The following is a 26,342-nucleotide window of genomic DNA, read 5'->3' as shown; positions in this document are numbered from 1 at the left end:
CTCCCTTACATTTAAGAGAGAGGAAAAGAGAGATAAACGCATACACATAGGGTGTTAACATACGTTATACCACTACCATACCAGCCTTTTTCCAAAAAGTATATACTAGGTTTGGTATAAGCCATGGAAAAGCCAAATGCTCTTCCAAGGGGTGTCTAGAAAATGTAGATTTTTTTCCCCAGCTCCTGAAGGAAAAGGCATAGAAGAGTACAAATTCTCTTCATGGTTTCTGCAATAACGCTTATGGAAACTGGGACTGGGTGTATTCATCACAAATGATGAGCCTTGGAGAAAGAATGGAGATGGGACAGTGCCAGGGACCTTCATGTCCACTTCTCCTGTGTCAACTCAGACAATGACTCCAGGAAATGGCTATTGCCCTTGTCATCATTCCCTTTGTTGTGTTTAATGTTATTTGGAATATGTGGCTTGAGCTTACCCAGAAAACGAAAAAGAAGATGTGGCTGGAGGTTGAGCAACTAAACTGGTCTGGTGGTCACTTCAAATCATGTATGAGGTTTAAAATCATCATCATCATCAACATCAGCCATTATTATTGGTGTGAAGGAATATGTTTTCAGTACAGCTGTTTTAGGATGGGAAGTTTGATTTGAAGGACAAAGACAGCTAAATTAAGCAATCTGAATCACTCTATGGGTAAGCTATCTTCAGATTCTATGGATCATCACAACATCACCCATCTAACAGTCTTTCGAAACATTACCTTTTCAAAGAAATTTTGATGGCTTCGGGCCTTCATCCTTATGTTAAATGCCAATGCTATCCTTATCCCAAAACAATCACACATTACGAGTGATTTAATGCAGTTTGGCATGAAACCTTGCACCCATGAGTGAGAGCGAGAGAGTAAGAGAATTTTTTACTGAACCAAGAAAAACATGAATTTAGCTCGTCTCCTGGAGCCCAGCACGTCCAGGGTGCTGCCAGCCGTTGGGTTATGTCGCACACATCCCCAAGTGTGCATTGAAAAATATGTGGCACAGCGCAGCTTAGCCGTTTGATGCCCCTTGCCAACACCCTAGGGGTTGGGCTCCCTGGAGACGATCCTAATCCGAAAAACATACTACACTATACTCCACCTCACCATGTGATATTCTTTATTTGTGTGTGGGGTTTTTCCCACAAAGACAAAATATATGAAACCCTAAAAACCCTTATTCCAACACAGTTACAATTATACCTAGGTAAATATAATGGATCAAAAACTCAACCCAAACCATATATAAGCTCAATAATAATTATATGAGCCACTACAGAATACAAGACATAAAAACCTAGCAATCTCCACCTTGGTTTGGAACCTTGAAGAAGACTAGTGTTGATGTCGATTCTACAAACTTAAACTTTGTTTTTGTCTATCTGCCACACCCAAACTAGCATAGCCCACAACCCAGTTTGGAGTGTCTCGCAGAACTCACTATTGCACGATGTGATGTGACTCGACCTATCTTACTGCCGCAACATGATCGAAGAGATCACTTCTACATACAAAATCCAATACAAAAGAGACCAGCTTCTTTCCAGATCTATATGTGTTCACAACCTGAATTGTCTACAGTCTTCGACATCTATCTTTACCTCTTGTTTGAGTTTTAACGGCAGCTCCCCATATTTCACTACTCTCTGCAAGTCTATTCATATTTCCAAACATCTAATCCCATATCACAACCATGGCCCCTCTAGAGACCTTACGAACTCCATCTTTAGATGAGCATCTGAAAACTCTTGAATCCAATGCTCCAAGTCAAATTAGATTTTTCCTTAAATCCGATACATGTCTCTCCCCAATCAAAGTTCACACAATCCCATCAAGTCCCAATGCCAACAATCTTGCTTTGAGCATTGTTTTCCATTTTAACCGTACCATTATCAGATACATGATATGTAGAAAACTGGTCCCTGACTGAACACATATGAACTGAACAATCAAAGTCTAAAATCCAATCTAAAGTTTATGTACCTGAAGTAATGAGATAAATGTCTCCATCACTCCAAGGCCCTTCTGCAATAGCTCCAATGGATGATTTATTGTATTCTCCTTCTTCTCTTCTTTTTCCATTTTATCTCCTTACACCTTAGACAATTCATCTTGAAATAACCTTCTTCATCGCAATAATAACAAGTTATTTTGCGACCTTTCAACTTGGTGCGACTTTCATACTTGTCATACTCCCCTTGTCTCTCATTAATCTGTCTTTGCCCCAGGCCACCACTTGTAAGCAAAACACTACCCTCATCTAATAATCCCCACCGCTATTTTTTTCCTCTGTGTCTCATTCATTAGTAAAACAACAATTACTACATTAAGTTCGAACGTATTGTTTACCAAATAAGTGTAGTTACAATGTGAACAAATGAAGGAGGTATCTAAGCCAACAGGAGAAGTGCCTTGTCCTCCTCTTCGATCTTAACATTTAGAGCGGATAATTTCGCTAATATATTATCGAACTAGTCTAAATGCACCTTAAATTTTGCTCCCTCTGGCATTCGAAGATATATTGCTTCTTCAATAGCAATCAGTTTGTTAGTGATTTGAACTTATCACCAAGGATGTCAAATGAGACGGTCCTGGGTAATTAGGACGGTTCTTTACCGGTCCCAGTCCCAAGGGGGCCAATCCCATAAACGTCACATTTACTAAACGGTCCCAAAACTAGGATCCGATCCTATTTAATAATGGGATGGCCCGGTTCTGATTCCTTAACAGTTATGGCATTCAAAATCTCAAATAGTCAAATATGTACAAAATTCCTAAGTATACAAATAAATTTTCAAGCATACAAATAATTGAATATATATTCCTAAGCATAAAACAATTAAACATCAAATCTTAAGCATACAAACACTCAACTAAGCCAAAAAATTTACACTTCCAAATCACCAACACCAAATCAAAACGAGAATGTGATATGGAAGTATAAAACCTTAATCTAGAGTGAGTTGTGAAGTTGAAATCTTGAAGATAACTTAATGGCTTAATCCTCCCTAGTATTGATTAATAACAATTAAAAAAAATGATAATCCTTAGTTTTTCTTTGTAATTATAATATAACTCTTATATAAAATATAACTATTAAGTATTAACTAACCCTAAATTAGTAATTTAGCATGTTAAACAGGTTTTGTGGTTCCGATTCTAGCCGGTTCCTTTATTGGGTTTTCAATTATGGACCCACTGGGAAGCCCATCTCAAAATTGTCCCATCTCATTTAATAATCGGTCTCAAACCAGCTCCCAAAACCATTCCATTTAATAGTGGAACGGGTCGGTTCCGGGTTTTAGCGGGATAGTTCCCAGTTTGGGACCCAAATTGGCATCCTTACTTGTAACTACTCTCCAACTTAACTCAAACTTCCTCTGGATCAGCTAACCTGAGGACATAGAGAAAAATCTTATAAACAGATACAACCGGATCGTGTTGTTTGCTAGATCCCTCAACTTTAGCCAGTCATCTTCCGTCATCCTATTTAGCTTGTTTGATATTGGTTTTTTCTTCAAAGTCATGATTGTCCCCTCCCGTGTAAGAATATTCTTCACCTGTTGTTGCCACAGGGTGAAATCATTATGACCATTGAAACATTCTATGAAAAAGCTTGAATCCTTCAGTGCCATTCGATTTGTTCAATTTTTGTTGTCTTCGTTCGCCCTCAACCTTAACAATTTTGTTCAACATTGATCTTGCATGATCTACACCAACCAAGTGGAACCTGCTATATCCACACCATTCACTGAGTTCAACATTGATCTTGCACGCTCTTTTTAGGCACTTCTCCTCTTCTTCATTCTTTCTCCTTCCTAGGGTTCCGTGTGACTCACTTGTAGTCTTCTTCACTCTATCTCACTCAACAACAGTAAAGTGGCTTTATGTTTTTATTATTTTGTTCTCTTTCCTCCTAAACCCTGTATATCTTCCTTTTCCGTCTTTCTTATGCATGGTAACAGCATGACACTACCTCCTTGACTATAAAGGAAAAAACAGATCAACACACTCATATAAAAGAAGAAAAAAAAAAAAAAAAAACTCTTGTCGTACGACCTTCCAATTTCCTTGGTCACCGCCCATTCTCAAATCTCAACATACTATCTATAATGATTTGTTGAACCTCGCTCTGATACTACTTATTGTAAACGAATGCACAATCATGAAAAAGAAACTAAGCAACTAATCACACACAACACAAAGAATTTAACGTGATTTGACATGAATGCCTACATCTCCACCTCATTACGTGATCTCCCTTGTTTGTGTCTAAAGTTTTCCTAGTATAGACAATATATATGAAACCTAAAAACTCCACTCCACACAATTACAATTTGACTCATATACATGTAATAACCCAAAATCTGACTTAAAACATATAGAAGTCCAATAATAACTATGTGAGCCATTGCAAAATAAAGACATAAAAAACCCAATAGACCTTACTTTTAGAGATTTATCGTATGAAATTCCCTCCCCCTCTTAGCTGTAGTTGGCCATGGGCCCTTGATTAGAATAGCCCCAAAAAAAAATCTCTCTCTACATGTCAGTTTCCAGTTGCCAATTGGATAACAACAAAATTTTAAGTCGGCACCGGAACCTGTATCATAACCATCCGATCATGATCCCCAAGTATATAAAATAAAAGAGAAGGGCCAAAAGGGTGAGAGAGACATAAAGCATGGCATCCAAACCATCCAGATTCCAGCCATGTTGGTTTGTTCGCTATCAAAGTGTAACTACGCCACTTGCAAACTGCAGCTTTTTAAATATTAAACTCAAATTTTTTGGTAGATATTAAACTCAAATTTAATCATGGGATATAGTTCTCTATATTAGAGGCACAGGGTACGTCCAGACACATGGGGGTGCGTGAAATGATCAGCCCGCCTCCCTGAATGACCCAAATCTTGCCCTTGCCCTACCCCATGTGTCTGAGCATAGCTTGCACCCAAATGCGTTTTCGGGCAAAAAACGTCACGCCTTTAATCATAAACCTTTTCCGTGTATATATTGATATGCATTCCCCTTGAACGTCCATGCATGTTTATGATATTCTAACCACAGACTTATACTCTCCCATAGTCTTGGATGTTCAAAGTTTTAAAAAAAAATTTCTTAATGGACTTTCAAAAGGTTTATTTCAAAAAAAATTCTTAATGGACTTTCAAAAATTTTTAATGAGTCTACAAAATTTAAATTCCATGCAACATTAAAGATGGTAAGAAGGAATGCAATTTCAAAATTGAACCAGCTCCTCAACTATTTCACCATTTAGATATAATTGATTTCAATTTCTGATAAATAAGATAAGAAAATCATGCCATACGCTTAAATTTCAATTTATAAATCCATGAAATTGAAATAGAAATCACATCAAACCAGTCCTAAGCATCCATTCCAGTTTACTTTTGCTTGCTTCATTTGCTTACCCACCCCATCTTTCTGGATTCAATGATTAAGCCATTGCTTACGCCATCTTAACATCAAACAATTAGAAAACTTTATCCCCTTCTAAGTAACCATTTGTGTTTGGTTCGTGTAGAATATTTCTAATTATCTATGAAAGTAGTTGAAACTTCCACGTAAAAGAAAGTAGTCCCCATCTACAACCCTGTAAAGGAACACTGATCCACCACACAAAAAAGAAGAATATCATAAACAGTTTTTTTAAGCCTAATAATTGAGATTGTAATTGAACATCATCCTTCATACAAACATTGTAAACTAGTCTGTCTCCTGACTTTAGGAGATGGACTCTAAATCCAAATATATTTACAAGATGGACAAAGCAAAGATCATGCATATCAGCAAAAGAAGTTATTTCTCTTGCAAATCATCTGTCTGCTGCTATAGCAGGTGCTTTGCAGATCGGGCAGACGTTCTTCATCGACAACCATTTCTTGATACAATCCACATGATAATCGTGTTTACAATTCTTCAGAGTCCCAACTTCTTCCCTTTCCTTGTACTCTTCCTGTGAAATTTTGGTTATGGTTCGTTATGTTGTTAGAAAACCCAACTGATCATCAAATATTTTCTCAGTTAAAGGATTCAAAATGTTTTCACTAGTTGGAAGCTTTACTTACCAGGCAGATCACACAAGATACTTCCTCCTGGATTTGATCTGTGGAACGATGTATCGTTTCTGTCAAACTGTTTGAAATCATATCTTCTGACAAACCTGTGCTAACACTACCAATTCTTTCCCCCAAAGCAAGAAGTTCCTGCTCCAAACCAACAATTGATTACTGGTAAGAGCTAGCAAATACCAAGATGGCTAAAAGAAAAGAAACAGAAGAAATTATAATCACCTCATAACCCATGTTGTCTATGTCTAACCTCATCTCCCTATGCTGATCAAGCAAATTCCTGGAACCATACAAGGCTGAGCGCTCCACAATCATTAGACCCTGCCAAGAAAATAAAATTCTCCTCCTGTCAATTGGTTAATAACATGTAGACTGAAGAATCATTATGTGGTCTATATAAAGGGCTTGAAACAGGCAGAACGAAATGCATGCTACAGGAAATTATAATTTTTTTTTTTTCTTAACAGATTACTGATTTTGCCAATAAATAACATGGCTTGCAAATTGCTATCATCACTTACAAAGCTCTGTGCTGAAGAGAAATGGGTATTGGGCAAGATGGCAGGGCCATGGTCACTTGTTTTCTCATGATGTATAGTAATTCGTTAAAAGAAACCAGGACCGTCACCTGGAGAAGGAATCGACTAACAATCTCCGCTAGTTGGAAATTCTTCAACCTCATTTTTTATTGGGCAATCAATTCTACAACCTTATTGTAAATCTGCTCATCTACTTAGTTCTTTCCCAGTAAAGTGCATTTCTTATACTTGGCAAGAAAAACCAGTAACAGTAGTGTGGACCACACCGGAAGTCTATCAGATACAAAGTGCCAAATGGTTCAATCTAGATCTCCATGGATATGTGAAAGGTCAACATACTGAAATTCAATGGGTACAGTGGAATTGTCACCAATGAAGCGCAAAAAGATAGAATCCTTGTAAAAGAAACTACAAACCTCAGACAACAATCTATCATGGGCATCGGCCTCGTCAGAAAGTAAACGGAATCTCTCATAAGATATTCTAGACCTTCCACTCCTGTCATTGTTATGCCACCCTACTGTAGAAAACGACCTTGAATGTCTGGCAGGATAAGTTTCGGATGCCAACCGCAGACCATCTTCTGAAGAAGTTGCATTATGCCCCAACCGTGGGTAGCTTAAAGAGGACCTGTAAGCAGGCATAGAAGATCTTTGATAGTAGCTACTACGACCACCCCTCACAGCTTGAGTTGGGTTACCATGAAGATTTTGGGGAGGAACAGCAGAATTTCTGCTGGAAATAAAATCATTCTGGTACCCGCCAAGCTCCAAGGAACCATTAATAGCGGAGACTCCTAGAAACTGGTTGGTCTCGTGAGCCGGGCCACTGGTATCTGCAATTTCCAGAGCAAATTTTATTAGTAACCCGGGAAAAACTGTTACAATGAGGATATATATATATATATGGAAAAAGATCTCTACTTGGTGGTGTTTCCTACGCCCTCTCACAGGGCACCGTGAGATGACGCCTCTGCCCCCTGGGTAGATACACAGGCGTGCTCACCCATTGGCCCAGACGCTTGTGTAGAGACCATGTGACCAAGTAGAGATCTCTTGAGATATATATATATATATATATATACGTTTCAGGTATTGGGATCGGGTAGTGTAGCGGAAAAAGTTGGTTTTAAGAGATGTCTCGCAAATATATTGAAAATACACTGATATGCATGGATATGCCTACAACACATGAAAAACAAGTATTTTCAGCATTATGCACCATAAATAACCAATAAATAATAGGGAGAATGGTCTCTGTGCCGCAGCGCAGGCTGCGCCCAGGCACATGGGCAGCCTGTGCAGGGGGACAGGGTGGTCATTGCGCCCACCCCCATGTGCCTGGGTGCAGCCTGCACTGCGGCACAGAGAACATTGCCCCTAAATAATAATATTCAGCCAATGTGAGGTTTTTTTTTTTGGGATGAATAACCAATGTCAGGTTATCTCTGTCTTCACAGCATATATGTGATTCAAATCCTCATTGGCAAGTGCAGTATTAAACCTACTAATAAGTAATCAAAAGCAATTAAGCAAAAAGATTTGAAAATGAAAAATTTTATTTGCATATTAGGATACTAGCCTAAAGTAACATTAAAGGTCCAAACCAAGGAAGCAATATGTAAGTTCAACATACTATAAATATCAAGTGACATAAGTATGTACACATTAACCATACTACTAATTTACTAGTAATATGTTAAACAAACTTAAAGTAGTATGTAACTATAAGTAATAATCACTTAGCATCAAACATAATTATACATTACTTCAAGATGATCCAAATCTAGGTCATTTTTCTAGTTAGATGTGATACTCAGCAAAAACAAGCAAGAAAAACCAAGACTCAAGCAAAAAAATCAACCCGCGGCTTTGACAAATATTTTACTTGTTTAACCACTCCTAGATCGTTTTCTAGTGTAGATGAGATCCACATAGGTTTTGGCCAAAAGAATCAGAGTAAGACGATTTTTTTCTTTCAAAAACTAGGATTTCTCGCTTTTGGCAGTCTTGTATCGAGTGTATCAGCCAGTATCTGTACCATATCGATCCATATCGGTATTGTATCGGCTTATATTGGTACCAAATCAGTCCATATTGGTTCTGAACACGAACTTTTTCATGTATTGATTTATATCATACCAACATCGCCAATCTCAACACGTATTGGACCGATATGGCCGACACGTTTGATACTTGATACCATGTATATATCTACAAACCTGAAGCCAGAATTCTTCCTCGAGCAGCAGGAGAGATGGGATCATGACTCCTCTCCCAAGTGCTTGCATTAACACCAGGACCAGAAAGATCCACCATGCCAGAATGATCAACTGGACGACCAGTAGAATGGGGAAGGCGAGAAACATTGCTTGACAAATGGGTCCTAACTAGATTTGCTTCCAAATCAAGGGTAGATCGGCTTCTCACATTCCTTTGTGAACCTTCATTCCCAATTGACAAACTACTGCCTCTAAAACTGGGGTTTGTGCCAATGGGATCCCAAGCCCGATGTTGGGAATGTAAATTATGTTTCTCCTGCTGCACGTCTGAAGAGATAGAGAGATCAGAAGAACTTCCAGCACCATAGTATCTGCTGGTACTGCCTCTCTCACAGACTAGAGAAGTCGCTGGGCCTTTTCTTTTACATGGCCTTCTTGAACTGCCAACAGAAGAATTAACAACACTACCCTCAACACCATGAATTGTGTTTCTGTAATAGCTTGAAGAAGATGCATGATGGGCATAATTCTGCGAGGCTGGACAGAAGTTCCCACCAGCTGATGGCTGCAGAAAGGGATCATAAGATGAGCCTCCAGCAGCTGGCCGATAATGTGGTACCTCCATGCCGGCACTTGAGGAAGGATACTCATTCGACCTCATTGCTGAATTCCACTGGGAGGTAAAAGTTAATCCACTTGTTGAAATGTTTTCAATGGGAAAAACAACAGAACCATTTTCTGGACGACCAGTCCTGCCTGCAACAAAAACTTGAGAATGAATAGTGAACATAATCGGAAGGGTTAATCTATAGACTCATGGGAATCACCATTTATGAATGGACTACCACATCATAGTGGAACCCACATGAACATCACAGGAGGTCGCAAGTGTCACGCATGTGTGCAACATGACTTAAATACATTCTTTAGATGTAATTACCATCTGTAGTTTATAGATTTAAACTTTAAAAAATTACCTACACGAAGAATCTAAACGAATGAATACAAATGTATAAAGCTGCAGTACCCAAATGCACATAAGGCTGCTCAGTAGGAATATGATTCCGGTTCTGATCCTGGTCCCCCTCATAACTTTGGGATGTGCCAAACAAGTATCTATGCCCCATGACAATGTCACCACAAAGTCAAAGATGACTTAGGCTCTGGAGTAGGAAGAGCCAAAAAAGATCCACCTGCATAAAAAGGAAAAGCATCCAAAAACTCCAAGTCAAATTCTACACAATGTGCTAAATCACATACACGAGATCTTAGAAATTGTATTCCGCGTTCTTATGGTATTAGCCACAAATGGATTTCTCTGTTGCACCTAGAGAATGGAGTTCATAACAATTCAACTCAAGTATACTACTGTAGGGAATAATTAGGAACTGTTCCCTATGAACATCAAGGAAGACTATGATACCAGTTATAAAACATTTCAAAATTCCACACAATCAGCCATTAGCAGTCCCCACCCCTCGTGGGGTGATAATTTGATAGATCTAGAGCTTGTATGCAAACCCCCATAGAATAGCTGCTTTCCTTGTTTGGTAAATTCTATCCAAAGCTGCCTGATAGCCACAGTACAAAACACTAATGAATTCAGCCACATGCTAATTCCTGAAAAGCCTATTTGTATTTTCAGCCAAAATTTGCAGCAACTTATCTAACTAAACATACAAAAATTCCGGATTACTTCCCTATACAGTTTCAGACATTTAGGTAACTTAAAGAACGTCTCAATCATGTGCAGTTGCACCTCAGATTCAAGTTATTGTACCTCAAATCATACTCATGGACGGATGGGAATTTTCAACAGCAGTAGTGGCATTATAGAACTGGAAGGAAGAGGAATATGAAGACAAAAATTACAGTTAGGAATCACAGAAGGACTCGAGTGCCTATAGTGATCAAGCTACACTATCTTACTTTAATGATGACCCTCCTATTGACCCGGAGGACAGTCTTCTAATAGAAGGATGATAATCACAGTAAGCTCCTCTGACCTGATCCCTACAGGTACTCAAATCAATCCTCTAGCGGTTTTGTTCTTTACTGCATTTCTCTTTTACTCCTCCAAGTGCAACAGCTTAAAACCTCTTGTGGTTTGTTCCTTTTTGCATGTTTCTTTTTTTTGGGGGGGGCGAATAAAAGAATAATCACCAAAGAGAAAGAACAACAGAGACCCCAAAGGGGGGGGGGAGGAAACAAAAAAATATAAGCTAACACAGCCTGAAACAGAGGAAGTTACATTTGAGAACTTTGCTTTGATGTCAAAGGAGATGGAGTCCTAAATCTGGCCAAAAGTCCTGGAATTGGAAGTCCATTTCCTAATGTTACACTCCATCCAAATCTGATTGATGGTAGCACAAAAGGCCAGTTTACCAACTGTGTCACAAATCGAAGAACCCAAGAAAGTCTTATCAATCCACAACCATTCTCTGGAGAAGGAGAGAATTCTCCATCTGCGAGGCCAGCATTTGACAAGGATTCCCTTCCATATAGCTGAGGAGAATGGGCAATCAAAGAAGAGATGGGTTGCATCTTCCATTGCATTCCAGCAAAGACTGCAAGAAGGGGAAACTGGGATCTGACGAAGGCAGAGGAAGCACTGCGTTGGGAGGCAGTTGGTGAAGACATGCCACACAGTGAAGTTGTGCCGGAGAATGTGGCCTTTGAACCAGACAAGATTTCTCCAAGGAGCCAGCGCAGTTCTAATCCGAACAAGGTTCCAGGCATCTTTTGATCTAAACACACCAGAGGAAGAGGGGGTCCAGGAGACACAATCACACCTCCCAGAAGGTCTTCTAGGGATAGAGGGCAAAGCATCCCTGACTTCATTAAGACCCGAGTGGCGAGAGGGGGGGGTTCCAGTCTCCATTGGACATAATATCAGCAACCCGCGTCTGCCTGCTTAAACCACAATTGTATATAGCTTTGAGACTGATCGAGTGAATGAGGATACCCTTAGGGTGCCAATGATCCAACCAAAGAGTAGTAGAGGAACCATCTCCAATCCTGGAATGAATTGCTTCAAGAGCCGTCTGCCTAAGAGAGAGAATCTTGCGCCAAACCCAAGAAGCATCTGATGTGGAAGAGACTGTCCAAATAGAGTCAGACCGAAGAAATCCGGAGTAAATCCAATCTACCCAAATGCTGTTTTCTTTTGAAGCTATCTTCCAAATCAGCTTAATGATGCCTGCTGAATTCACATCTTTTATTCAACGGAGGCCTAAGCCCCCCTCTTCCTTGGGGAGGCACACAGAAGCCCAGCTGATGGGGTGGAGGAATCTAGTAGTTTCAGCCCCTTTCCAAAGGAAGGAAGCCATGAGAGATTTTAAAGCTTTGAAGATTGAGGATGGGAGACCATATATACCTGTCCAGTTGATGTAGGAAGATTGAAGCACAGACTTGATGAGAACCAACCGACCCGCATAAAAGAGAAACTTGCCTTTCCAGAGTTGAAGCTTTTTCCTAATAAGATCCAACATAGGAGAGTAGTGAGCCTGGCTGGAATCAAAGGAAGCCCCAAATATTTGACCGGAAACTGACCAAGAGAGAACCCCGAAATTTCCAGCAAAGAAGCCTTTTCGATATCAGAAACCCCTGCAAGAAATAGGAGAGATTTTGTGGGGTTAATCTTCAGACCTGAGAGCTCTTCAAAATGCTGCAAACAATACATGATGGGTTCAAAGGATTCTAAGGAAGCCTTTGAGAATATCATGAGATCATCCGCAAAAGCCAAATGTGTTAACTTGAAGGCTTTACATTTGAGAATAGGAACAATGAGCTGACAATCAGTGCACTATTGGATGCTTCTAGAGAGAACTTCCATAGCCAGAGTGAAGATGTAGGGGGATAGAGGGCAACCCTGACGAATGCCCACTGAAGAAGAAAAGAACCCCGCTGGACTGCCACTAACAAGGACAGAAAATTTTGCCGTAGATATACTGTTAACAAAACAGGTTTGTGGAATAATGCTTGAATGATCAATGAGATCAGTCAAACTCTCTATTTATAATAATAAAAGACACTACAAGGGAAAACACTATTCACGACACTGTTCACGTAAATAGGGTCACAGCCCTAATTACATTTCTACCCTTGCTCATAAATACATAAATAAAGAATAAATAAAACACCCAAAGATCATAATACCCCCATGGTATTCTGGTGTACATAATTTAACACTCCCCCTCAAGTTGGTGCAAATAGATCAATCATGCCCAACTTGACTAGAATGGGATGGAACAATTTCCCAGATAATCCCTTAGTGAAGATATCAGCAACCTGATCAGCAGACTTCACAAAGGGAACACAAATCAACCCTTCTTCCAGCTTTTCCTTGATGAAATGTCTATCCACTTCAACATGTTTAGTGTGATCATGTTGTACCGGGTTGTGTGCAACGTTGATTGCAGCTTTGTTATCACAGTACTACATCATGGGAAGATGAACAGGAACACCAGTTATCACAGTACATAGGAAGATGAACAGGAACACCAAGATCTTGTAGCAAGCCTTTCAACCTAAGTAACTCATAAATGCCCTGTGCCATAGCCCGAAACTCGACTTCAGCACTAGAACGAGCCACCACATTCTGCTTCTTGCTACGCCAAGTGACCAAATTGCCTCTTACAAAAGAACAGTACCCAGAGATAGACTTTCGATCTGTAGAACCAGCCCAGTCAGCATCGGTATACGCCTCTATCCGTAGGTTACCATTAGAAGACAGAAGAATGCCTTTTCCAGGAGCTGACTTCAAGTAGTGGAGAATCCGAAGAACAGCCTCCATGTGAGAAGAATAGGGATCATGCATGAACTGACTCACAGTACTCACAGCAACAGCAATATCTGGACGAGTGTGAGAGAGATAAATCAGCTTTCCCACTAAGCGTTGGTACCGGCCTTTATCAACCGGTTCACCCTCCTTTTCTTTGAGACGAACAGTAGCCTCCATAGGAGTATCTGAAGGGTGACATCCTACCAGACCAGTTTCAGCCAACAAGTCTAGGACATACTTCCTTTGGGAGAGAAAGATGCCTTTAGAAGATCTGGCAAACCTCAATCCCAAGAAAGTACCGTAGCGGCCCTAGATCGTTAATCTCGAATTCCTACCCAAGAAACCTCTTCAACCGGCTGATCTCATCCCCATCGTTGCCTGTAACCACAATGTCATCCACATACACTATAAGAACAGTGAGCTTCTCACCAGCCCTCTTTATAAAGAGAGTATGATCAGCATTACTTTGTTTGTAGCCAACAGATGTCATTGCCTTGTGAAACCGACCAAACCATGCTCGAGGTGACTACTTCAGCCCATACAGTGCTCGCTTCAATTTGCACACCTTACCTTTATCATTGTCAGAAGAAAAACCTGGTGGAATATCCATGTATACCTCCTCACAAAGTTCCCCATTTAGGAAGGCATTCTTCACATCCAACTGTTGGAGATCCCATCCAAGATTAACTGCACATGATAGTAAAACCCGAACTGTATTCAATTTTGCAACAGGGGCAAAAGTCTCCTGATAGTCAATCCCATATGTTTGAGTGAAGCCCTTTCCAACCAAATGTGCCTTATACCGATCCACAGACCCATCAATCTTTTGTTTGACCACAAACACCCACTTACATCCCACTGGTTTTTTTCCTGGAGGGAGGGTTACAAGATCCCAAGTGTTGTTTTTTTCTAAAGCTCTCATTTCTTCCAACATAGTTGCCTTCCACTTTCCATCTGTATATGTTTCCTGCCAGTTTTTAAGGATAGAAACAGAAGAAAGAGAGGACACAAATGCACGAAAAGATGGAGAAAGAGAACTATAAGAAATAAAGCGAGAAATAGCATGCGAGTCTTAGTACCTTTTTGATGAGCAATAGGTAGATCGGAAGTAGAGGTCTCACCACAAGGAGGAGGAGGATCTGACTCCTGGGTCGACAATTGGATAGGTATTGGTGCCACAGTGGATTGATGCTGCCCTCTGTCGGAGTGTCTCTTGTAGGTGATGATATTAGAGTTGTCAATTCTCTTCTGAAATTCACTGATGGTTCTCTGGACTGGAGTCAACTCCCCCTGACAATGATCATTACCACCATTATTTCTTACACACTTCCCCTGTAAAGGAGTCCCTACACATGAAGGGACAGCAGCCAAAGGAGGTTAGGCAGCAGCCAAATAAGGCTGGGCAGCAGCCAAAGGAGGCTGGACAACAGCGGTAGGAGGCTGGGCAGCAACCAAAGGAGGAATTTCAAGGGGAGGAAACACAAGCACATCTTCACTGGAACCAGAATTCTCCCCCTGAAGATGTGTAGACTGATAATGTTCATGACTTTCACGAAAGACCACATCCATACTGACCAAAGTACGACGAGAAGGAGGGTGGTAACACTTATAACCTTTCTGGGTTGGAGAGTAACCCAAAAAAATACACCTTAACCCACAAGGATCAAATTTTCCATAAGGTTTAATGTCTCTAGCACAACACACACAACCGAAAACTTTGGGAGGAACCACAAAGGTGGAATTCCCATGTAAAATATCGGTCGGACTGCGGGAGTTAAGAACACAGGAAGGCAACCGATTAATAAGATAGGTTGCAGTAAGAATAGCATCCCCCCAATATTGGGAGGGAACATGGCGCGAAAACATCAACGCCCTGGCCACTTCCAACAAGTGTCGGTTCTTCCTTTTAGCCACACCTAATCTAGAGTGCCACTGATAAATTTCAGAAGATACTAAGGAATTCTGATGTAGTGGTAGTAATGGAGGTGGAGTGAGACGTCCATCGTCAAGCAAGTACAGGCCACCATGCACTTTACCCAATCCAATCGTCTTCCCAGAATCCAGATCCTGAAAAAACACAATGGAAAGGAAAAAAGGTTACTTTGCAGTTAAGATCACGAGTTATACTACAAATAGAAAGAAGGTTATAAGTAAAATTTGGAATATGTAAAACATTGGACGAAGGAAAGGAAAGAGTGCAGTTAATGATTCCTTTTCCAGAAATGGAGGAAAGGGAACCATCAGCTTTGTCTTTCCCAGAGGTAGGAGAATAATGATGGAAGAGGCTAGAGGACCCGATCATATGATCTGTAGCTCCAGAATCAATGATCCAAAGATGGGAAGCTACAAAGGCACAATGACCACCAAATGAAATACCTGACCGAGCAAAGTGTGAACCTGAGGGAGTAGACGAAGTGGCAGTAGCTGGTGTAGTAGAGGCAGCAGTAGTGGAAGACTTTAGCACACGTAGGAATGCCTGTAAATCCTCTTGAGATAGGCCAGTGTCAGTAGTAGGGGCTGCAGTGACAGACTCAGAGTGATTGGCCTTGGTTTTTGGTTTTCGCTTGGTAGCCCGTTTAGCCTCAAAGTCAGCAGGCTTCCCATGAAGTTTCCAACATTTGTCCTTGGTGTGATAAGGCTTATGACAATGCTCACAAGTAATGGTGCCGATAGTAGTACCACCCACAGAGAGAGTGCCAACTAGTGTAGAAGGAGCCAGTGCAGTAGTCTGGAGGGCTGATCTGTTAGGGACAGCAGGGTGCAACATAGCAGCTCGACACTTTTCTTTAGAGGAGACTAAGGCATAAGACTGCTCAAGTGTGGGAAAAGGGGAATGGCCCAACACTTTAACACGAATTGGGTCATACTCAACATTTAACCCAACCAAGAAGTCAAATACCCTGATTTTATCCACATGTTTCTTATAGGCAGCCAGATTAGTAGCATTATCAGGTTGGTAATCAGAGAAGTGATCCAACTGTTACCAAAGGTTGTACAGAGTAGCATAATATTTAGAGACTGTTAAGTCCTCCTGAGTAATATGAAGAACCTTCTTCCTGAGTTCATAGACCTGAGCATCATTACTAAGTTGTCCGTACGTTTCCTTACAGGCTGACCAAACCTGAGAAGCTATATCAAAAAGGAGGAACCCATGTGCAATGTCCGAAGTCATAGAACCAATCAAATAAGATATGAGAACACCATTGTTGGCAAGCCAACGAGTCAGGGCAGCACCTGGGGCAGCAGGCATGGGAACAGTGTCATCAATGTGGCCAGTGAGACCACGGCCAGCAATAGCAAAAGAGGCTGACCGAGACAACAATAGGTAGTTGCTACCATCAAGTTTGATGGGATTGGGCTGAAAAGTATGATAATCTGATTTTTCATGTCCAGGTCGATTAGAAGCTGCAATGGAATCAACAGTCACCCATAGTTGCAACAAGGCTGTAGAGAATGAAAAACCAACAATTACACCAAACCAAGAGCTGAAATCAAGGTCGAGTGGGCTAATATGAAGGGCAAAACAGCTCCCAGAAAATCAGCAGCAGCAGAGATCCCTTCCACAGAGATCGACAATGTCAGGGTTTTGGAAGAGAACCCGAAATTGGAGATCGATGTGGTGATGGGGATCCAAAAAAATTTGATGAAGAAGCTTGATCGAATCTGTCCAAGAACCGGTAGAGGATGTCCTTAATGAAGAGAAGAAGCTCCAATAAAAAAAAACAGCAGCAAACAGCCCAATTCCCAAAAATCGATAATGATCAGGGTTTTAGAAAACCCTAAAAAAGAAGAATTGATTGGAAGGAGGGGTCTTCAACAACCAAAAGAGGCTTGAGGGCAGCTGGTCTAGATCGCAGATAAGTGTCCAATATGCAGAAAACCAGCCTTGATCAATGGAAGTGGCTAGGGCTTCAAAATTCTGGAAACTCCAAAAATCGCAGACAGGAACCAGCAGCAATCGAACCAAATAAATTATCGCATAAAGGGGAAAAACAGAGGTGGGAATAGGGCAGTAACTAGATTATATGATCACCTCTGTAGTGCTGCCCTTAGGAAGGGAGGAGAAGCAAAGGAAAAAAAGGAGAGAAAAGAAATCGAGAGAAGGGGAGGAAAGAAAAAACAATAAGAAGGGGGTGGGTTTTGAAAACTTAGATCAAAGAAACTTTGGCTCTGATACCATGTTAACAAAACAGGTTTGTGGAATAATGCTTGAATGATCAATGAGATCAGTCAAGCTCTCTATTTATAATAATAAAAGAGATTACAAGGGGAAACACTATTCACGACACTGTTCACAATACTGTTTACATAAACAGTGTCACAACCCTAATTACATTTCTACCCTTGTTCATAAATACATAAATAAAGAATAAATAAAACACCTAAAAGACCAGAATACCCCCATGGTATTCTGGTGTACATAATTTAACATATACATTGGTGGATCCAATGAGTAACACTAGAGGAAAGCCCAACTTGGGAAAAAAGCCTATAGACAAAGTCTCATCTGAGAGAGTCAAAAGCCTTGTGGATGTCTATCTTCATTAGAGCAGCTGGGGGGTGGGATTTCCTGTCACATCCTCTAACAACTTCATTGCAAAGAATGATATTATCAGCTATGCTTCTCCCAGGAATGAAAGCTGATTGGTTTGCACTAACCAGGATGTCCACAACAGATTTTAGCCTGAAAGCTAGGATCTTTGCTATAAATTTGTAGAGCAAGTTACGGAGAGCTATTGGCCGGAAATCTATTATGGCCGAGGCACCTTCCTTCTTGGGGATGAGACACCTTTAACTTGACTAGGATTGAGAAAAAAAACTTTTGATAGCTTTAATAAGGTCCTCCTCTACAATATCCCAAGCAGCAAAAAAGAACCCCAAACTGAATCCATCTAGCCCAGGAGCTCTGTTAGTTTTAAGAGATCGAATGGCTGGCACCATTTCATCTTCTGAAGGAATGGCCCGCAAGGAGGAGAGATATTCACTTGGGATGAATTTGTTAAGAAGATGATCAGGAATTGGCTCATCCTCTCTAGAAGAGTCATTGAAGATCTCCTTAAAGTAATTTGCTGCCAGATCTTTGATGCCCTTTACACTGTGGACAAGAGTTTCCTCAGAATTTGTAAGCTGCTGAATAGAGTTGATGTTTGTTCTCTTCATGGATCGGTGGAAATAAGCGGTGTTAGAGTCCCCTAAATCCAACCACTTGATTCTAGATTTCTGCCTTGTAAAGCTTTCTTCTTGAGTAAGGAGAATTGAGAGCTCAAAAGCTCTCTTTTTCTTCTTCCGCCAAAGGAATATTTAAATGGTCAGTCTGTTACCTGCTTTGAATAGTTGAGAGCTTGTCCCTGCACTTAAGCACACGTTGGGAGATATTTCCAAAGTGGAGAGAATTCCAATCCTTGAGAGCATTTTTGACATTCCTTAGTTTTCTAGCAATGGCAATAAAAGGGGAAGAAAAGGCTTGGACTGGCTTGTCCCAAGCTTCCTTAACAGTGGGAAGAAAAGATGTATGAGAGGACCACATATCAAAGTATTTAAAGGGCTTTGGGCCAAAAGAAGTGTAAGGCTGAATGAATAAATTTATGGGGCAGTGGTCAGAAATACCCGGATTATCAAAAGTGGCATGGGAGGAAGGATAAGTGGAGAGCCAAGCTTCATTCACAAGGATTCTGTCAAGCTTGCAGGCAATACGGGCAGTGCCAGGTCTTTTGTTGTTCCAGGAGTACTTTGGGCCAGACCATCTCAAGTCACTAGAACCAATATCCTCTATGCAAGAGTTAAAAGCATCCACTGATTCCATATCTAAAGAGTCTCTCCTTGCTTCTCATGGTCATAACGAACCACATTAAAATCACCTCCCAACCCCCAAGGGAGAGAGCCACTCTGACCAGAAATGGATCGAAGATCATTCCAGAGAGAGAGCCTTGCAGAAGGGGAATTTGAAGCATAAATGACTGTAAACAAAGAGCTGGAAAGACCCAAAGGGTCAGAAATAGAGAGATGAAGAAATTGGGAAGAGGAAGAAAGGGTGGAGACTTTGAATTTTGAAGGATCCCACTCTACCTTGCATGTTTCTTTTTACTCCTTCAAGTACAACAACTTTCAATTGTGTGATGCTCTTATTGCCATTCAAAAAACCCATATTCAGATTAAGTCCCAGACATTATTTCAGTTGTCTGAGTATGAGCATAAATCCATTTAAACAGGTTCATATATTGTCTCTAGATCAAAGCTCAGATTACTAAAAAAAAACTTAAATCACATAAGATATTCAAACGATATTTTCCCCCACCCGACTTCTGCACTAAGCTTATGCATCTGGGTGCCTGGAGAGGGGAGTAGAATCCACATAATGTTACCCAATACGAAGCCATACCGTGGTTGAAGCAGAAAGTCAAATGATCACAAACTCGACTCAACTTTCATCTGGATGAAGCAGGAATAATATCTCAAAAATCAAATCATTGCACATTAAAACAATCACCATACTGAGACTTCACCAAATACTGCAGATCTGCATTCAAAGTTTCATAAGCTTTAACCAATCACATACCCATCAGAATTTAGGTCACAAAGAAATATGTTGGCCACTATTTATCAAGTAGGTGATAGAAAACCTATGTTCTAATTTGATGACCTTAAGAAACTATCCTTACTATAACTTTACCCATATTATGTAAATATACAATACCTGTCTCGGCTATACAGCAATTTAACTTGTAGTTGTCAATACCATCAAGAATGTGCACATGAACCACCAAGTTGAAGAAGATTGATGCAAGGTTTTAAGTATCCTATCCGATACTAACAGATACGTATCGTATCGTATCTTTAAGGTACTGATACGATACGGTACCGATACAATACCTAAAAAAAAATGGTATTAGTACATGTAAAAAACCTCATCCTTTATACAAAATGAATTGCATGCACTTGTCTCGTCGTACTTTGCTCTCATTTTTATAAATAATATATTTTACATGTTACTTATTTAATGTTTTATGCTTTAGAATTGCATTTCGTATGTTTCTTGAATATGTCCATACATATCTTTAGCGTATGTTTCATCTTTCCGATACAATACCCGATACCGATACTTTAAACCTTGGATTGATGGTGGAGCAAATAAGGTTTATCCACAAAAAACATGATGTGAAACAACATTGAACTACTCAATACATGAGAAAATGAATTTGATACAAAATTAGACAACAAAAACCAAGGAATCCATCACCACCACCAATACAGCAACCCCACAGCACCACCACTAGAGAGAGAGAGAGAGAGAGAGAGGAAGGGGCGACGAAAGCAAAAACAATTAAAAAATAAAGTTGGAGGTGAAAAGTCAATGCATCTTGGAGATTCAATATCATAAAAGACAGGAGCTTGGAGAAAAGAAGCGAATAGAGGAGCAACAAGCACTGTGGTTTACTGGAGTAAATGATAATAAATTGCCTTGAATGTGAAAATGAATTTAGAAGTAACTCAGTGCAGCTGAGATGAGGATGTTGAGATGGATGTGTGGTAATACTATGAAGGATAAAGTAAGGAATGATCAAATTAGAGCTGATTTGGGGGTAGCTCTGATACATGTTAAGCTACAAGAAAGTTGTTTGAGGTGGCATGGCCACGTTCAACGGAGGCCTTTAGATTCTCCAATACAGAGGATTGATTTGATTCAGATTGAAGGAAACAAAAGAACCAGGGGCAGACCTAAAATGACCCTAAGGAAAGACATGCACAGCTTAGGTCTTGTATCAAGCATGACCTCAAATAGAGCTGATTGGAGGGGTAAGGATCCATGTGGCCGGCCCCATTTAGTTGGGTAAGGCTGAGTTGTTGTTGTTGTCAACTGGCTGTCAGGAAAAGAGAAATTCCAGATATTCCTAGCACTATTTGATGCCCTTTTTTGGCTGCTTGGTCTAATATAGCTTGCTTTCTGGATGTTGAACTACAGACCAACCCAATGAATCATATCATAAATTGGTTTGACTCTCAATTGCTAGAAACAGTAAGAAAGTGAAGGTATGTGATTTTCAGAATCAGCATATATATAGTCCTCTAAAAGGAGAGGGGTTTATGATTTCCCTTTCCAATGATGAATGGAAGCATATTAATTTGGCTATAACTCTTTTATCCAGATTAAAATCTGAGCTTGAAGTCTCTGTAGGTTTTCAAAATGTTTTGCTTTTTTCAAAGAATATCCATTTTGGTCAAGGACAACAACCTGCAGAAAGATCATTTTTTAACTCATCGTGTCCCATCTTTAAATTAGCTCGATCATTTAGATAGTCTTTCGAATTAACGGAATGCCATTATGAACGCATTACGATCCTACTGGCTTATGGAGTACATTGACTTGTTTGACTGCATTTACTGCAGTGTACGACATGCCCAAGATAACACATACAAGTACTTGCCGTATACTGGCTGACACCAACAAAGATGAATGAGAAAGAAAGACAAGTTTCGAATATGTATTGACTTAAAAGATGAACATGTTCACTAGGCACTAGGCAGTACAAGAATTTGCTGCCAACATGACAATGTGAAAAGAACATCCAACTTTAATACTCATATTTAGGATTAAAATGAACAGCTCCACCTCTATAATATGTGTGATCCATGTAACAAGGACTGTTAATTCTTTCATAATTTTGCCATTTCAGAAGCCAAAATTTCTTTTTTTCATATAAAACTAAGGAATTTTCACAGCAGCTGTGTCAGACATCCTTTCTCCATGTCAGAGGTGTGCTTTGGGGACAAAACCAATCATGAAATGTGTAGAGTGCTTACCAGAGGTAAACCAAGAACTTATGTTTTAGTCATACTCGAAACCCTAACACATCAGAGTATATCTTTCAATCACAAATTAAAAAAAAAATACATATGCATGCATCATAAGAGATACATATCCAAAAGTAAAATGGAAATTTTAGTCAATAAATAAAAGCAGTTCTTGGACAGTTAAACCACTACAAAAATCCAAGAAAACCCAGAAGTATAAAGGTCCATAATCCAAGTTAAAATCTTGCCATCAAGATAAAAAGTTGGCAAAACTATGCTTGCTAGTCGAAGCATTCAAAAAAAATACATGCTATCCACCAACATTAAGTTCTTTAATATTCCTTTTAAATTTTCTTTGAACTCCAAGGGCCATCAATAGGAATAGGTAAGAAATGGCTGAAGCATTTACGATGTATATTGACAGATATGAAAAGGTAACACACCATAACTTTACTTGCTTTACAGTGTACAACTCAAGTGAAGAGACTGTAAACTAAACCTACACCACACATAAAAAGTACCTCAACCTTTTTCTCTTGAAGTATTGGACCAAGATAGTAATTATTTGTCTACATACTGCATGAAAGTACCTTAACCTGAGAAAAAAGTTAGTGATATTAACCCTAACAATTGAAATCAGTTAAAAGAAAAATGGATGAAAGACTGGAGACTTAAGCACAGACGCTAGATGCTCTACCATGATCTACCTTCGGAAAGAAAAGGAAGCATAAAGGGCAACGCTTTGCTGTTTCCACGGGATTGAAAGATGGGAAAGATGAATACCAAAAGCATTAACCATATCATTAATGCCTTGCTAAATGATCAAACAACGCATAACTATATCTTCAACTCTGGAACTTCGTACTAGAATCACTGGTCTACACAAACTGATGGTAATCATTCAGCCTACCTCTAAAAGAACTCGCTTCAGAACAAGCTCGACTTGTTGATATGCCAAAAAAGACCTGATATCATGTAAAGATCAGAATTAAGATAGAATTACCCAGACAGTCCAAAGATTTTTTTTTTTTTTTTTTTTTTTTTTTTTGTGTGTGGGGGTATGTCAATAAGAATCGTATAAGCCCTAGATGCAATCTTGTGCCCTCAAGAAGATAAGATTTCTCACGGTTCCAACACATCATACTCAGATTTCTTATGGCCATCCTTGTACAGTGCTTCAAGTTGCCACCTTGTATAATCACTTCCAGCATTTTACAATTTCAGGAAATTCTCCTACATAAACAAAAGAGGTTGTGCAATGCATAATCAAAAGATGACTGGCTTCTTACAAGAATCAACCATGAGGTATTGTTTGGGATTTGACCATATAATAAATACAATTACGGAGATATTCTTGAAACCCTAGAATGGATCAGATGTGGAAACCTTGGTCATCAGATTGAGGCTTCTGAGGCAAATGGACTTCATGAAATAATCCGATAGAGGATGACTTGTCAATGAAGAAACATCCCCGCATCCATTTTGGAAATTTTTCTACTTCTCAAGTTCTATGACAGGATTCCAATATTAGCTGATAAAACAGCCCTTTTCAGCAGAAAAATTACAATAATCTTTCCTAACAACTGGATGGTAACAAGGCACTGCAAATATAAATGATGTTTCCCTCCATCTTCTTAGTTATAATAATTCAATCATTGCAGTGGGTGAATTTACTTCGAAATGTGAATGGAAATCTTTCTTCCACCTTCCACCATGACAAATTTATTATCATCTTCAATGGCATAGAACCTTGTATTTCACCTCAGAAGACACCTTCTCCTTCCATTTATCAACTCTAGTTAGAAATTTCACAAGGAAAGATGAGAAAAATTCAATCTGTTTCATACTTTGCAATCAATGTTTGTTCCATAAATGCAAAGCTTAAACCTCCTTTGAAGCATCAACCCACAACACAGTAGTAGCAGATGATTGTGATAATGTCTAGGAGCAACAGAGTTCAGTATCAGAAATGTTAATACAACATCTTCAGCTTTCAGCAGGAAAAAGGCCTCTCCTGCATGTCAAATAATTAAGCGAAACAGAAAGCCTGTTGGCACACAACTCTCGCATTTCAATCCACAATTTTAACAGGTTTTCATCGCCTTCTCCCTTCACAATAGACAATTACTGTAGGTAACATTCCCAATACGAAGGTATTTGGATACAGGAAGTTGCTTGGCAGAAATGTCTGAAAGCCATGAAATTACTTTTGCACAAAAAAAGTCAGCCATCCCACTGCAAAGTCAAATTGGGGTACTCAAACCTTGTAGCGGATGAGATCAGTCTTGTTTAGCATAACATCAATAACAAGGAAGATTATATTTTTGCCTGGATTTTTCGTTTCATCAATGCCCCTTGGCATGTTCAACCACCATCATCCTTTGCAAATTTACTCACACAGACTAATTCTAAGGATCCTACCATCCTCAGAAAGAACTGCATAGCTATGAGCAAAACGCATCATTCCAACGCATCCTCTATGCTTGGAGTAGCATGGCCATGTTGTACTAACAAGCGCCATGTAAGGTAAGAAATACCTTCACAAACCAAAAAACGCAATCTTTGGTAATCTTTATCATTCTCTCCCAATACAAAGGCAGACCTAAGATCTTTGAATTGTGGCTTGTCACAGATAATGAAACTTGATGGGCACACAGGATTTCGGAATGGAAATCCTTTTCTTCTGTTTTGCCCAGAAAATTCAAAAGGTGCCTGCAACACCATCCATAATTCAGTTGTAGGTTGTAAAGTAGAAAGGCCAACCAAGCCATCCACCAGATTTGGCTATAGTGTAGATGGCTAGGAAGTAAATAACCCTTGACACAAAACAAAGTGCCTGTTAACAGTTAACATATGAAAACTAGGAAATCAAAGATTTGGATTTTGGATCGTTTCAGAAGCTAAGCAAGGACAAAATAAAATAAAGAAGAGTTCTCAGAAAGTCAAATGGAGAGACAATTACTGGAAGTCATTTGATATGAACAACTCAAACAACCACACATATGGTCGAAACCACTGGTGGCATCAATATCCCTGAGAAAATCTGTTTAGAGTATTTAAAATGCTCTAAGTGTAGAGAGAGAGAGAGGCTTTACTATACCAACCCTTCTTACCTGTACCAGAATCCCCCCAATCTAAAGCTCCCATGCAAATTGGCGTGCAACATCTCAAAGGGGAAAAACATAAGAGCAAGAAGATGTACAATCATCATGCATGAACCTGCATAACGAAATCAACTAAACCTAGTGGAAGGTAAGGAAATTCATGACAGGATAAGCAGCTTCTAGGATGCCTTCATTAAGCTTAAAAAAATGCAGCAAATCAATGTATGCAGAGCCAGGACTCTAAGACACACAAAATGCTTCACTTATGACTTATGAGTGCATCTCCCTATCATAAAAAAAAATTGAATATTATTTCCAATCTTTCCTTTCCACAAATGGTAAGTCAGATCCCTCAATATGCAGATTGGTAAAGACATTACTTGACTCTCCATCATACATACAAGGTATCTAATTAATGTTACTGACCTAATCTAACATTCTACCAAAAGGTGGTGTCATTCTTAAAATTATTTAGAATATCAATTGGAGGAAAATAAAAAGAGTCATGGAAGTTGGAATTGTTTTGGCACCATTAGGACATTGGCTGCCAGTAATAGTTTTTCCTGTTATCAAAAGAAATCTCATGAATGGAGAAAAAGAAATTATTTTTGCACTTACAACATGGCCAGGAATCCATTGTCTGGACAAGGTTCAGGGTTTTATTTCAGCTCAGGGACTTCAGACCAGGGAAAGACAAGGGAATACAATCCATTTCTAGAAAATCAATCAATGCTTCCTTCTTCTAAAGGGTAGCGTACACACTACACAGGTATGTTGGCATTGCTAAGTTAATTTTGACACATATTGTAACT

The 26,342-nt window shown here is 39.6% G+C and overlaps 1 protein-coding gene across 2 annotated transcripts; it reads right to left on the bottom strand.

Annotated features, from left to right (window-relative positions):
* Positions 1-5,648: 5,648 nt before the first annotated feature.
* Positions 5,649-26,052, bottom strand: LOC122652033 (probable E3 ubiquitin-protein ligase ZFP1). Of its 2 annotated transcripts, XM_043845662.1 has the most exons (9): positions 23,571-26,052; positions 23,124-23,391; positions 22,948-23,022; positions 9,881-10,046; positions 8,854-9,609; positions 7,049-7,467; positions 6,316-6,414; positions 6,091-6,228; positions 5,649-5,978 (listed from the first exon to the last, which is right to left on the bottom strand). In XM_043845662.1, the coding sequence occupies exons 4-9, from the start codon at positions 9,978-9,980 to the stop codon at positions 5,838-5,840; spliced, it is 1,653 nt and encodes a 550-aa protein (XP_043701597.1). In that variant the 5' UTR covers positions 9,981-10,046; positions 22,948-23,022; positions 23,124-23,391; positions 23,571-26,052; the 3' UTR covers positions 5,649-5,837. The 2 variants fall into 2 exon arrangements, with proteins under 2 accessions (XP_043701597.1, XP_043701596.1); XM_043845661.1 differs by having other exon boundaries at positions 22,948-23,391.
* Positions 26,053-26,342: the final 290 nt, after the last annotated feature.

The sequence above is a fragment of the Telopea speciosissima genome, chromosome 2, assembly GCF_018873765.1.
Source record: "Telopea speciosissima isolate NSW1024214 ecotype Mountain lineage chromosome 2, Tspe_v1, whole genome shotgun sequence".
NCBI classification, from domain to species: Eukaryota; Viridiplantae; Streptophyta; class Magnoliopsida; order Proteales; family Proteaceae; genus Telopea; species Telopea speciosissima.
This window is presented reverse-complemented; position numbering and strand designations above follow the sequence as displayed.

Coding starts and splice junctions, on each gene's coding strand:
- LOC122652033 (XM_043845661.1), bottom strand. CDS start 9,980: ATGGGGCATAGATACTTGTTTGGCACATCCCAAAGTTATGAGGGGGAC. Junction 6,229..6,315: donor TAGACAACATGGGTTATGAG/GTGATTATAATT, acceptor GGTTTGGAGCAG/GAACTTCTTGCTTTGGGGGA. Junction 5,979..6,090: donor TATCTTGTGTGATCTGCCTG/GTAAGTAAAGCT, acceptor AAAATTTCACAG/GAAGAGTACAAGGAAAGGGA.